Source organism: Notolepis coatsorum (assembly GCF_963971535.1).
Source record: "Notolepis coatsorum genome assembly, chromosome: 9".
Classification (NCBI taxonomy): domain Eukaryota; kingdom Metazoa; phylum Chordata; class Actinopteri; order Aulopiformes; family Paralepididae; genus Notolepis; species Notolepis coatsorum.
The window spans coordinates 140249426-140261929 of record NC_140173.1 but is presented as its reverse complement, the minus strand read 5'-3'; the positions used below and the strand labels follow the sequence as shown (position 1 = coordinate 140261929).

Genomic DNA, 12504 nt, shown 5'->3' with positions numbered 1-12504 from the left:
GGAGAGAGAGAGAGAGGGATGAGAGGGAGAGAGATGGGAGGGAGAGAGAGGGAGATGGGGGGAGGGAGGGAGAGAGGAGAGAGATGGAGAGAGATGGAGAGAGATGGGGGAGATAGAGAGAGAGATGGAGAGAGGGATGAGAGGGAGGGAGGGAGATAGAGGGAGAGAGAGAGGGAGGGAGGGAGAGGGAGGGAGAGGGAGAGTGACGGAGAGAGAGATAGGGAGAGAGAGATGGGGGGAGAGAGAGAGATGAAGAGAGGGAGAGAGAGGGAGGGAGAGGGAGGGAGGGAGGGAGAGAGAGAGAGGGAGGGAGAGAGAGGGAGAGTGACGGAGAGAGGAGAGAGAGATAGGGAGAGAGAGATGGGGGGAGGGAGGGAGAGAGAGAGAGGGATGAGAGGGAGAGAGATGGGAGGGAGAGAGAGGGAGATAGGGGGAGAGAGATGGGGGGAGGGAGAGAGAGAGAGCTGTCTGACCATAATGCTCATCTGGTCCAGAGCTGTCATAGTGGTGGTGTGTCTCTGAGAGCAGCAGCAGCAGCGGCACTGGGAGAAGGCTCACCTGGTGGAGAGTAACACAAGGTAGAGCAGAAAGCTCTCATTCATAAATCATACGCCCGACTCCGACAGGGGAGACAGCACTGAAAGGGGTTTCATTATGCATGACTAAACCCTGGTAGGTTTGAATGGATCGCTGTTTTGGAAATAGGGATTACTGTCAACAGTGGGAGCGGGGCTATATTCTGCAGCCACACACAACACCGTGTGAGAGAGAGTAACGCCTTTGATCAGGAAGCCCTCTCCGCCGGTAGGAATACTGTATCCAACCAGCCAAGGAGGCCGTTTATATTGTCCCCTGTTACCGTCGGACGCTGTTCGACTCCTGCTGCTCCGGCGCTGTAAATTAGGGGTAAACAAAAAACGGCCAGCATTAGATGGTTGTCTGTGTTGTTGTCCTTGTAATCTCCTTTCAGTCCATTTTGCAAATAGGCAAGGTAATTCCCCCCCTGACACTGGAGGCCAAGATTAAAATGCCATCCGACCGTTTCAGAGCGCAGACTGTTTACCACGAAACCAGGAGGCATTACTCATCAGATAGATCCCCTGTTTCCAGGGTTTAAATAGAGAATAATATTAGCCTGTGCTACTTTGAAGTGGGTGGCTTGTGTCTGACTGCTAGTAGTTACTAATACTACTGTGTCTGACTACTAAGTTACTAAGTAATGTTATGCTCCACTAGGGCTGTCCCCGACTAAGGATTTGGATGGTCAACTATGATTGGCCAAAATTTGCCGTTAGTCAAATCGAAAAAAAAAAGTATAATATATATATATTTTTTTGTATCATTCCATTTGGGCTGTGGGGGTGCTTAATGTCTGAAGGAGTCGACTGAAGGCTTCTTGTCCTCTGCAAAAGCATGCAATTGGTCCACTGATGGATACATCTTGATATTTGTCTAGTCTAGTGTGTTCATTAGATGGGTGAAATCCTCTTTCAGTGCCTCTGTGCCTGTTTTCGTAGGCAGTTAGCCTCTGGTATGCGTGCCATTAGCGTTAGCCACGCTTCTAGGCCTCTTTTCTTTTGGAAAGAATGATAAAAAAAATAATTATAATAAATAAATATTATATAAAAAAAAATGTATTCGACTAAGAGGTTGGCTAGTCGACTACGGCTCCTTTCGACCGATTAGTCGACTAATCGACTAATAGGGGTCAGCCCTCATCCTGCATGTAGTTACTAGAGAACATACTGTCCCTTTTCTGCTGAGATGTAACGTTATACTCCACTCACATCCTGCATGTAGTTACTAGAGAACATACTGTCCCTTTTCTGCTGAGATGTAATGTTATACTCCACTCACATCCTGCATGTAGTTACTAGAGAACATACTGTCCCTTTTCTGCTGAGATGTAATGTTATACTCCACTCACATCCTGCATGTAGTTACTAGAGAACATACTGTCCCTTTCCTGCTGTGGTGTTGTAGGATAACCAGTGTTTCAAGAGATTTGAAGTCACATTTTGCAAAGTGGAAAGTACAACAAGTCGGGGGCACAGAATGATGATAGATCGCTGATGATTTACTTCTAAATTCTAACTTAAATTCTACCCGGTAGGATTGAGAATTCTCCCTGCCCCCATGCAGTACATACTGTAGCCTAAGTGAGGAAGACAGCGCTGTGTCTCTTTTAGAGTCAAAGAGTCCTGGTCGTTTTTGACATTGTCTTACACCTAAGCCTTTAGGCCGGGGGTCATCCCTATGTTCCCCGGGTCCCATGTTCCCCGGGTCCTATGTTCCCCGATTGATTGATTGATTGATTGAACATTTTATAAATTTTTATAATTTTATTAATTATTAATGTCTGCCTTGTTTCGAACTGGTTAGGCTTAGGCCCTTTTTCGAAGTTGGTTAAGGTTAGAGTTTGGAATCATCAGGGCTGCTGGTCTGACTATCTATCGCTACCGGGGAACATAGGACCCGGGGAACATGCTCCCGCCTTTAGCACAGTTTGGACAACATCAACAATGATGTTCCAGGGGGGGCAGGTGGCGCACGGAGATTACGTTCGTCACCAACACCGGGAGACACTGGATTCGCCTGTTCGAATCCAGCTCCCGGCGTTGCTATCAGCTTGGCTGGCCTCTCACACTGATACAATTGGCTGTATCAGGGGGTGGGAAAGCTGAAGGGTGGGTCCTGGGCGTTGTGGACAGCGACCCCTACAGTTCGGTCGGGGTGCCTGCTCAGCGAGGGTTGGATCTGAGGAGAGATAGTGTGGCCTCCCACACGCTACACTCTCCCCGGTGAGAACCTGCGCGGCCAGGCTGGCCTGCCCCAGGCTGCACATGCGTCGGAGGAAAGCATGTGACAGTCTCCGGTCTCCCGGACCAACAGTAGGGGAAAGTACGCAACAACAAGGAAGGGTGGGATGGGAGAAAAATCGGGAAAAAAGGAGGGGAAGAAAGATAATAAAAAAAAAAAAAAAAAAAAACAATGATGTTCCTGTCATCTTTGGTCTCGACAGAATCAAAGTAATGGGAGTTGATTTTTGACGGGGTAACTAATATTATTAACAGAGATTGAGGTAGTAATTTGTTACACTACTCTGGGAAAAGTTGATATCATTATTACATGCTACTGGCTCAGTTATGGAGTAGTAGTGCCGTGCCACGCTAACTGTGACCTCACTCCGCCCCCCCACCAGCTCTCCACAAAGACATGGGCTCGTGCCGCGCGGCCACCATCACGGGCAACACGCTCTCGCGCATCTCCCTCAACGACGAGGAGGACGAGAAGGGCCTCCCCGAGGGGGGCCTCCTCAACTACTCCACCTTGCCCGGGAACATCATCTCCAAGGTGATCATCCAGCAGCCGTCGGGGCCGGGGGGGCTGCTGCACATGCCCCTGGGGGTGGGGGGGGTCGGGGACCTCGGGGGGGAGCAGTGCATGGGCGAGGGCGACATGCGGCGCACGGTCTACCTGTGCACGGACGACGCCCTGCGCCAGAGCGACCACCACCAGGACATGGGCGGCCACCACGACCTCGAGGGCCACCCGACGCAGCAGCAGGGTCAGATGATGATGGAGGCCGACTACATCGTCATGCCGCGGGGGTCGGCCTCGGCGTCCGGCAACGTGGGCGCGCTGCTGAAGGAGGACAAGATGATGAACATGATGGACACCACGCTGCCTCACGAGCGCCTGATGCAGCACTACAAGATGAGCCCCTCGGACTTCGGCATGGGCCCCCCGCCGCCGGGGGGGGGCGGCGTCCTCCTGGACCACCACATGAACCACGTGAGCCTGGAGCAGCAGCAGCAGCAGCAGCAGTACCCGTCGGCCGCGGCGGCGGCGGCGCCGGAGCACATGATGCAGAGCCTGCCGTTCGAGCCGCGCACCGCCGTCAAGAACTTCCTGGCGGAGATGGAGGAGGGGGGCCAGGGGGGGCTCTCGAGAAGCGAGACGGGCTCCACCATCTCCATGAGCTCCCTGGAGGTATGTTGGGTTTTTTTTTTTTAGTGTGTCAAGCTGTGAAGCAGGGGTCTCAAAGTCAATTTATCTGAGGGCCGCTGGAGGTAGAGTCTGGGTGAGGCTGGGCCGCGTCGAATATTCCACACAAAAAGGGTTTCAAGTATTTTTATTTTATTTTTATGGAAATGTATGGTTCAAACGCACACACACTAATAAGCATTGGTGGGTTTAAACCAGGGCCGGACTGGGGAAATCATTCAGGCCAGGAAATATAGTGCGAAATATAGCCCCAGTCAGGCCACTTTTTAAGCGGAGGGGTCCCCCACCAGGAGATTTTGTGTTACAAAGACTTTATTTCCTGCATTCTGGTGCAGGAATTGTTTTATTTGTACCCTTTAAATACCAGTGTTTGTGATGACATGACTGAAAAAAAATTAAAAAAAATAAATAATAATAACCTTTTTCTGGGATTTTATTTTTTATTTAATTTTTTTTAATCATCTGGGGGGCCGCAAAATATCATCCAGCGGGCCGCAATTGGCCCGCGGGCCGCGAGTTTGAGACCCCTGCAAGTGTGAAGGATCCCGATACCACGTTCTTAATTTTTTTGTTATTTATTTATGGATCTTTTTTCTTTTTTTCTTTTTTTACAATATGTCACAGTCTAATACCGTTTTACGTTGGTGTTTTTACAGAGAAGAAAGTCGCGTTACTCCGACCTGGACTTTGAAGTAAGTAAAACCATGTCGTGACGGCCCGTTGTGCATCTTGCCCCCCCCTATTTTTTCTTTTGACACAGCGAAGACACAGCCATCTTGTCGCATCCGTGTTTGTCATTTGATTTACGACAGCTTCTTCTGTGGCACTTAAGCTTATTGGAGTACCCATCGTCTTGTCCCCGGAGAGATTTATGGCCGTGTGTTTGTGTGTCGTGTCGTTGAGGTAAAAGCAGACGAGGCTGTCGACGGTTATACTGACAAACCGAGCAGCGAATCCAGGCATTGTTGTTTTGTTTTGTCGTCGTCCTTCTTCATCTCCTACCATCCATCGCCTCCATGTTACATTTCTCAGACCGTATGCTTTAATTTTTTTCATTTCAAGTCATTTGCACATTTTCACGTTAAGATTATTTTAATTTTTTTTACCATTATAGGGTTCAATGTGAGTCAACCCAAGGAAGTGATGATCAACCCCCCCCCTCCCTTTTGACTTCAGAATTCAGCATTTATTTCTGTTTTCTTCTGGAGTGTAATCATCAGGGGCTTTTTTCTGCGTCTATACTGGTAACTGCCAAAATGAATAAGTAAACGCAGGAGAGAGGCTCTGTTCTGTTCTGTTCTGGTCGGTGTCTCTGGGTGCTTTTGTCTTGGCATCAGTTTAGAGATCCACGAGCGGTCAGGTGGCGTAGCGGAGACTGCGCTCGTCACCAACGCAGGAGGTGCTGGGTTCGAGCCCAGCTCTCGGCGTTGCTACCAGCTTGGCTGGTCGTTCATACTAATACAATTGGCAGTATTAGGGGGTGGGAAGCTGGAGGGTGGGAATCTGGCGTTGTGGACAGCGACGCCTACAGGTCAGGTCTCGGCGCTTGCTCAGCGGGGGCAGGACTTGGTGGAGATAGCGTGCCCTCCCACGCGTTACACTCCACCAATGAGAGTGGAAAAAAAGCGTCACTGGCTTGACGGCGCACGTCTCGGAGGAAGCGTGCGTTCGACATCAGGACACCCTTGTACCGACTCGTGGGAGAACATGCGTACAACAACCAGGTAGGGGAGGGGGGGGGAATTGGCACAACGACTAAATTGGGACGGGGAGAAAATCAGAGAAAAATAGGAGAAAGAGAAGGTTAAAAAAAAAATTAAGATTTTATAGATCCACTCCACCCTTTCTGGAGGACGGGATAAACACCAGTGTAAAACACAAACCCCACTGTGACTGATCATAGGGAAGGTCTTCCATCACGACCGGAGCGATCTCTCCGGAATGACAATACCTCCGTCCGTCCACAGGGGCTCGGTCGCTCACCGAGCGCTTTGAACTATGGCGAGCCGCTGCGCCGCGGGGCTGCCGCGGCCCACCCAGAGCAGACATAAAGAGGGCAGTGTGAAGTGCCGGCGTTCCTGAGATGGCGTCTTCCATCACCATCAACAAGACACCGAATGGTGGGAATCGCTTGTGGGGGAAGAACGCTATAATCATCACATCCTTCTTGCAGAGTCTCTTTGTAGAGCACTTGATGAAAATGCTCATGACGGCCTGATGCCCTATTTAGACATTTCACACACAAGCGTTTTCCTATATCTTTTGGCAATTACCTGTACATTTGCACAAAAAAAATTTATCTAAAATCTAACTAACAGAGTTGTTTGAAATCTGCTCTGTTAGTGAACTGATTGTAACTGCCATGACACTCAAATGGCAAATTAAACATGGGGGGGCGGAGAGGAAGGATGCATTATTCCAGTATTGGCCAGGATTGGCTAATACCAAACCCCCCCCCCCCTCCTTACTTGCCATTACAGAAAGTCATGCACACCAGGAAAAGACACATGGAGCTGTTCCAGGAACTCAATCAGAAATTTCAAACCCTGGACCGATTTCGAGACATACCAAATATGGGCACCATGGTGAGTAAACAGGAAACCAGGAAAGTGGGTGGCCGTCAGCCAATCAGAGAGGAGAGGTGTGCAACATCCAGATAGCCCCCGTTTTTCTGAGGAACATCCGGGCACAGGACATAATACTAGTGTGTGATTATCCAGCGAATGTATTCATGTGGAAGAGATGACTCAATAGACCCTAGTGGGGCTGCCAACAGCTGCGGCAGGGGTGTTGGGGGGGGGGGCTAATGTGTCATGGCTGTCCCCCCTAAGCGGAGAAGCATTTCCTCCACAAGGCCAAACCTTAGGGAGGAGGGCAGGCTGTCTCCGCTGGAGTCCAGCTGTATAACCCAGTGCAACCAGTTCAACGCGAGGCCATGAATGAATGCACCTTTTATTTACATGCACGCGTATCTTAACCCAGCGACCCCCCCACCCCCCACCCACCCCCCATCATTATTATTTCACGAATGCATGGCTGATTATTTAATCGTATAATCGACGACATCTATACAAATAGGAGTGTTTGGTAACATTCTGCTCTTGGGGGAACAAGTCGCTTAGAATAGTCGAAAAAGTCACGTGGAGAAAGTCTCTTAAATTCTTATGTGTTCCTGACTCTCCGAGTTCCCCTTCTCTTAGAAATTAAAGCACAAGCGAATCTCTCTCTCCCTCTCTCTCTCTCTCTCTCTCTCTCTCTCTCCAAACATTTTTGGCTGTACATGACAGACAGGTCTATCCGCTCAGCCTCTCAGACCGGGCATGAGGAGGCAAGGGTGGGGGGGGGGGTGGAGGGGTGATCAGGCTTTTGACCAAACACAGTCACACCAGCATTGTGCTGCAGCACGGCAGTCTGGAAGCATGTAATCCTCTCACCCACTCACATTTCAATCACCCCACACAGCACTATGTAATTTGCTGCTTGTTGCTTAGTTACCGCTGCAAGGACTTTTGTATAGAAAACGATAACCACATTCCCCACCACCACCACCACTCTCTCTATCTCTCTCTCTCTCTCTCTCTTTCTCTCTCTCTCTCTCTCTCTCTCTCTCTCTCTCTCTCTCTCTCTCTCTCTCCCCCTAACTCCCTTTTTTGGTTCCCTAGGATGACATTATTAGTAGCCATTGTGTGTTCCCAGACCCCCCCCCCGTATTTGCTCCAGTCTATGTGTGACTGTCAGTGAGAGTACATTCAGATTACAGTCTGTGTGTGACTGTCAGTGAGAGTACGTTCAGATTACAGTCTGTGTGTGACTGTCAGTGAGAGTACGTTCAGATTACAGTCTGTGTGTGACTGTCAGTGAGAGTATATCAGATTACAGTATTTATGTGACTGTCAATGAGAGTGCAGATTATGAATTGGCTCACAGCTAAAAACCCACACGTATGGTGTTCCATGTCACCTGCCGCTATATATACTGAAGGCACAGTCTCCACGTTTGACTTGTTATATATACTGGGTGTTCGGGGAAGTAACAGTCTCCACGTTCCACTTTCCATGATAATAGCATAACCATGTTCCCATTTTATACGCTATCATTACCTTCTGTTGTTTAATGCATTACTCCATGATCTTCAATGAGATACTATTTAGTTGGACGTTGACAGAGAAGTGCCTTTTGTAAACGTTTATTTTTATTTTCAATTAATAAAACGTTTTTTTTCTTTCTTATCTTTACACATAATGATGCCCTGGGAACTTCTGATGAACTATATGTTAACACACTGTTTATTATAAGTTACAGTATATCACTTAGGAACAACTAAATAACTCACATGTTAAAGGGTAATTACACTACAAAGTAATATTAAACTAATTGACCAGATAATAATAATAATAACTTCATTTTATATAGCGCCTTTCAAGGGACCCACGGTCGCTTTACATAGGGGGGGGGGGGGGGGGGAATAACAAAGTAACAGACAGTGAGGCGGCTACGTGGCGTAGTGGGCAAGGCGCTCGCCACAAAATCTGGAGACGCTGAGCTTGCCTGTTTGAGCCCAGCACTCCACATTTGCTTTCGGTTTAGCTGGTCGTCCGTACTAATACACATTGGCCGTATTAGGGGGTGGAATCTGATGGGTGGGGATCTGGCGTTGTGGACAGCGACTCCTACAGGTCGGTTGGTGCGCCTGCGCAGTAGAATCAGGAAGTGTCGGGGGCAGCGTGAGCCTCCCACGCGTTACTCCTCGCCACTGAGAGATCGAGCTGCGCAGGTGAAAAGATGCGACTGCTGTTACCTCAAGTACCGGAGGGGACTTGTGCTATGTATGACTTAGTCCACATTGCAGCCGGCTTGTGGGAGGCAAGAAACAGCGTCCGTGACAGGGGAGGGTTGAATTGGATGATACGAAATTGGGATGGGAGAAAATATAGAAAATGGGAGAAAAAGTGGACCAAAAAAACAAAGTAACAGACAGTGGACAGACAAAACATATACATATAAAGTGAGAGATTAGGGGTTAAAGGCCAAATTGAAGAGGTGGGTTTTGAGCAGTTTTTTTAATGAGTCCAGAGTTGGGGCGGTGCGGAGTTCTGCAGGGAGGGAGTTCCAGAGGGTGGGAGCTGCCACACTGAAAGCTCTGTCCCCGAAGGTCCGCAGTCTGGTTCGGGGGATGGAGAGCTGACCTGTGTCCGTGGATCGTAGGGACCGTGATTGAGTGTACGGGTGGAGGAGGTCAGTGAGGTACTGAGGTGCCAGAGCGTGAAGGGATTTGTAGGTGGGCAGGAGGGTTTTGTAGGTGATGCGGGATTTGATGGGGAGCCAGTGGAGGTGGATGAGGGTGGGGGTGATGTGCTGCCAGGGTTTGGTGCGGGTTAGAACCCTGGCAGCTGAACCCTGGCAGCTTCATTCATTCATTTCATAATCAGTCAGCAGCCTGCGTCCTCCACTGCCGCTTCCTCCACTGATGGATTTCATTTGGGACGGCTGCCGCTTGCCTGCCGCGTTCGCGGCAAAAGGGGGCGGGGGATCGCGGCCAATCAGAGAAAAGCTGAACACAAGTTGGTTGCCTTTAATATTCACGCACCCCGGACAGGACCCCGTTGCAGTAGTCCAGGCGGGAGGTTACAAAGGCATGGATGAGGGTCTCAGCTGTGGAGTCTGAAAGTGATGGTCGGAGTCTGGATATGTTTCTGAGGTGAAAGAAGGCGGATTTGGTGACAGAACTGACATGGGCTTGGTAGGAAAGGGTGGAGTCCAGGATAACGCCCAGGTTGCGGACCTTTGGGGATGGGCAGATGGAGCAGCCGTCTATGTTGAGGGTTAACTGATGAATTATCTCTGTGTGGCCACTGGCCAAAGCCATCTCTGCTCAGAAACATCGGCAGTGGAACGTGCTAATTTTGTAGATCTATACGTTATAGTGATGCATAGTTCTCTACGCTCACTCAGCCTCCCTCAATCCTCTTCCCAGTGACCAACCTTTGACTGGCGCGTTGTCTGACACCCGCCCCTTTTCCTCCACAGTGTAGTCGTTTATGAAGCAGGAAGCTGGAGTGTGTGCAGTAGTTTAGAGCTGCAGTATCTCTGGCCTGACGATATGTACAGAGCTGTCTATTTCACAGTGCAACTTTTCTTTCAAATACAAGAGAGACCAGAGTGCAATTTCCCTTTGAACTCGAAGCAAATCGAGCAACGAGATTAACAAACCATATGTTCACATACTGGTTCCTGATTAACTCTGTTGCCTCACAGAAAGAAAGCAAAACCATGGACGCCTAATGAAGCGAGACCTGGCTACGACACTCGACGATGGGGACTCAGTCAGTCAGTCAATTAGAGACATTTGTTATCGTAGGCCGGCAAAAACAGCTGTTTTGGATACATTTGGATAAATAGTGGCCACTCTGGCCAAAATCGTGGCCATGTTTGATACCATGACCTGGGTGAAGAGCCTACATGAGCAATGCTGATACAGTATGTCTAAAAAAAAAAAAGATTATATGGTTTCTCAATGGTACATCCAATAGGGAACTCCCCGTTTTACGATCAAATTTCCATTTCCTACCTGCTCTTTATTCTTATAAAGAAAGTGATTTGACTAATGTAATTAATATATTGTTAATATACAGTTGGTCAACACACAGTTCCTCAGTAGTTCCTAGGTACATTATTTGTAACCAAGTCAGTGTAACCAAGAAAACCTGGTGTAAACGGGTGAAACATGTCATGTTGTACTAATTCTCCCCCCCCCCCCCCCCCCCTCTGCCTGACGGTGTTCACGCAGGAAAAGGCGATGATGGCGAACAAGAACCCGTGGGAGAGCTACAATCCGGCGTGCGAGTACCAGAACTACGCCACCATGAATGTACTAGAACCCAACACCAAGGACTCTCTGGAGATGACGGCCGCGGAGTGGGAGAAGTGCGTCAACCTCCCGTTAGACGTGCAGGAGGGGGACTTCCAAACGGAGGTCTGAGGAGACGCGCGGGAGGGAGACGTCCAAAACAGAGGTCTTATAGGAGACGTGTCAGGGGGGGGGGGGGGGGGGGCGCAGGGATGAGGAGAGGATTTAAAGACAGAAAAAAAAAGAAAAAAAAACCGAAGGAAAGGAAATGCAAACCAGGAATGGAGGAAGAGGAGGAGTAAAGGATGTATTTTGCACTGGGGAAAAAAAGTGACAGACTTTTCTTAACAGCCTTGGCCTTCATATCTGGATCATAGGAGTGTGACAGGGACACCGTGTGGGACATCACAGGGACATCATGTGCCAATACTGGAAGGGGACAGACGAGAAGGGTGACGGATGAATACAAAAAGAAAGAAATACAAAAAAAATAAAAATACAAAAAGAAAAAACATGAAAAAAGGGAGAGAAAAAAATTTCCAAACAAACATCAGTGTTCGTTTTTCGTATTCTCACTAGTGTACTTAGTGCAGCCTGGTCTACAATATTTGCCATCACGTGTTTCCAAATATCTGTTTGAGGACAAATTTACTCCAAAAGAAAAGGTATTCTCACTCTCTTAAGACGAAAACCTTGAAAAAGCAAAAGTGACGTGCCATGTCATCCCAGCTTCATCGGGTCTAGTTTTGATTTGATTGAAAAGGTAGAGGAAAAAAATAAAACTGGACCCGGAAGCACAATGTATATATTTATGCAGGTTTTTAAAAAGTTTATAACAGTCTGTTTGGCCATTACTACACTTTTTACTTTATAATATAAAAACATGGGAGGCAAAGAGGAATTTTTTCTGTCATATTAAAATGATTGTTTGTCAAAGCTACATTCTTCATTGCTTTAAATGCAATAAAGATAATACTCACTTTTATATAAATAATATATTTCACAACTTTAATACTGCAGACTCCGCTTGAAGGATCCCAGCAAGCTCTCTCATCTGCAGCTCTGTATAAAATATTTAAAAACAAAAATGTTGTATGGTGTAAATAAAACTTTTGTCTACATATGTTTTACTTGTGCCAATTTATTTTAATGAGAGAAAGAAAAAAAAAGAGAGAAAAATGCCAACCTGATCAAAAGTTATAGCAAAAAAATGTTAACATTTGAAAAGGAATGTAAATAAAAGAGGAAATATGTTCGTACTGCTTCAGACGTTGTGTGAAGTTTATGTGGTCCGCCGGCGTGGAAGTGACCGATTTGAGACCAGTTTGTCTCATTCAGACTACTGCTTAAAATCCCATCAGCCGGTCTTGTTCTAATGTGCAGGTTAATGACTCTGGACGATTGAAGAGCTTCATAAAGAAAACAAAGGAAAAAAAGGACACCTACTCACAGTAATCGCTGGCATTTAAGTAAAGAGCATAATTGAATCCTGTTGGCTGTCTTAAAAGGGGCGCTTCACTCAAAGACGGTGCTGATTAATTATTGCAAATTTGCACACATCACAAGACTGCGAATGCGAGTCTTGCACAAATGTATTATTGAGATTGATCAAGTTAATGAGTTGTAGTTTGAGCTTAAAGTGATGTCAC

General features: G+C 47.7%; 1 protein-coding gene across 1 annotated transcript in view; it reads left to right on the top strand.

Annotated features, from left to right (window-relative positions):
• Nucleotides 1–10987, top strand: part of LOC311234783 (adhesion G protein-coupled receptor B3-like) — a gene marked incomplete at both ends in the record, with an annotated part of 98210 nt that extends 87223 nt beyond the window's left edge. Inside the window, 4 exon segments of the mRNA XM_084322027.1 lie at nucleotides 3355–3993; nucleotides 4665–4700; nucleotides 6489–6593; nucleotides 10796–10987. Of these exon segments, the coding sequence (XP_084178153.1) occupies nucleotides 3355–3993; nucleotides 4665–4700; nucleotides 6489–6593; nucleotides 10796–10987 (972 nt within the window).
• Between the last annotated feature and the right edge of the window lie 1517 nt (nucleotides 10988–12504).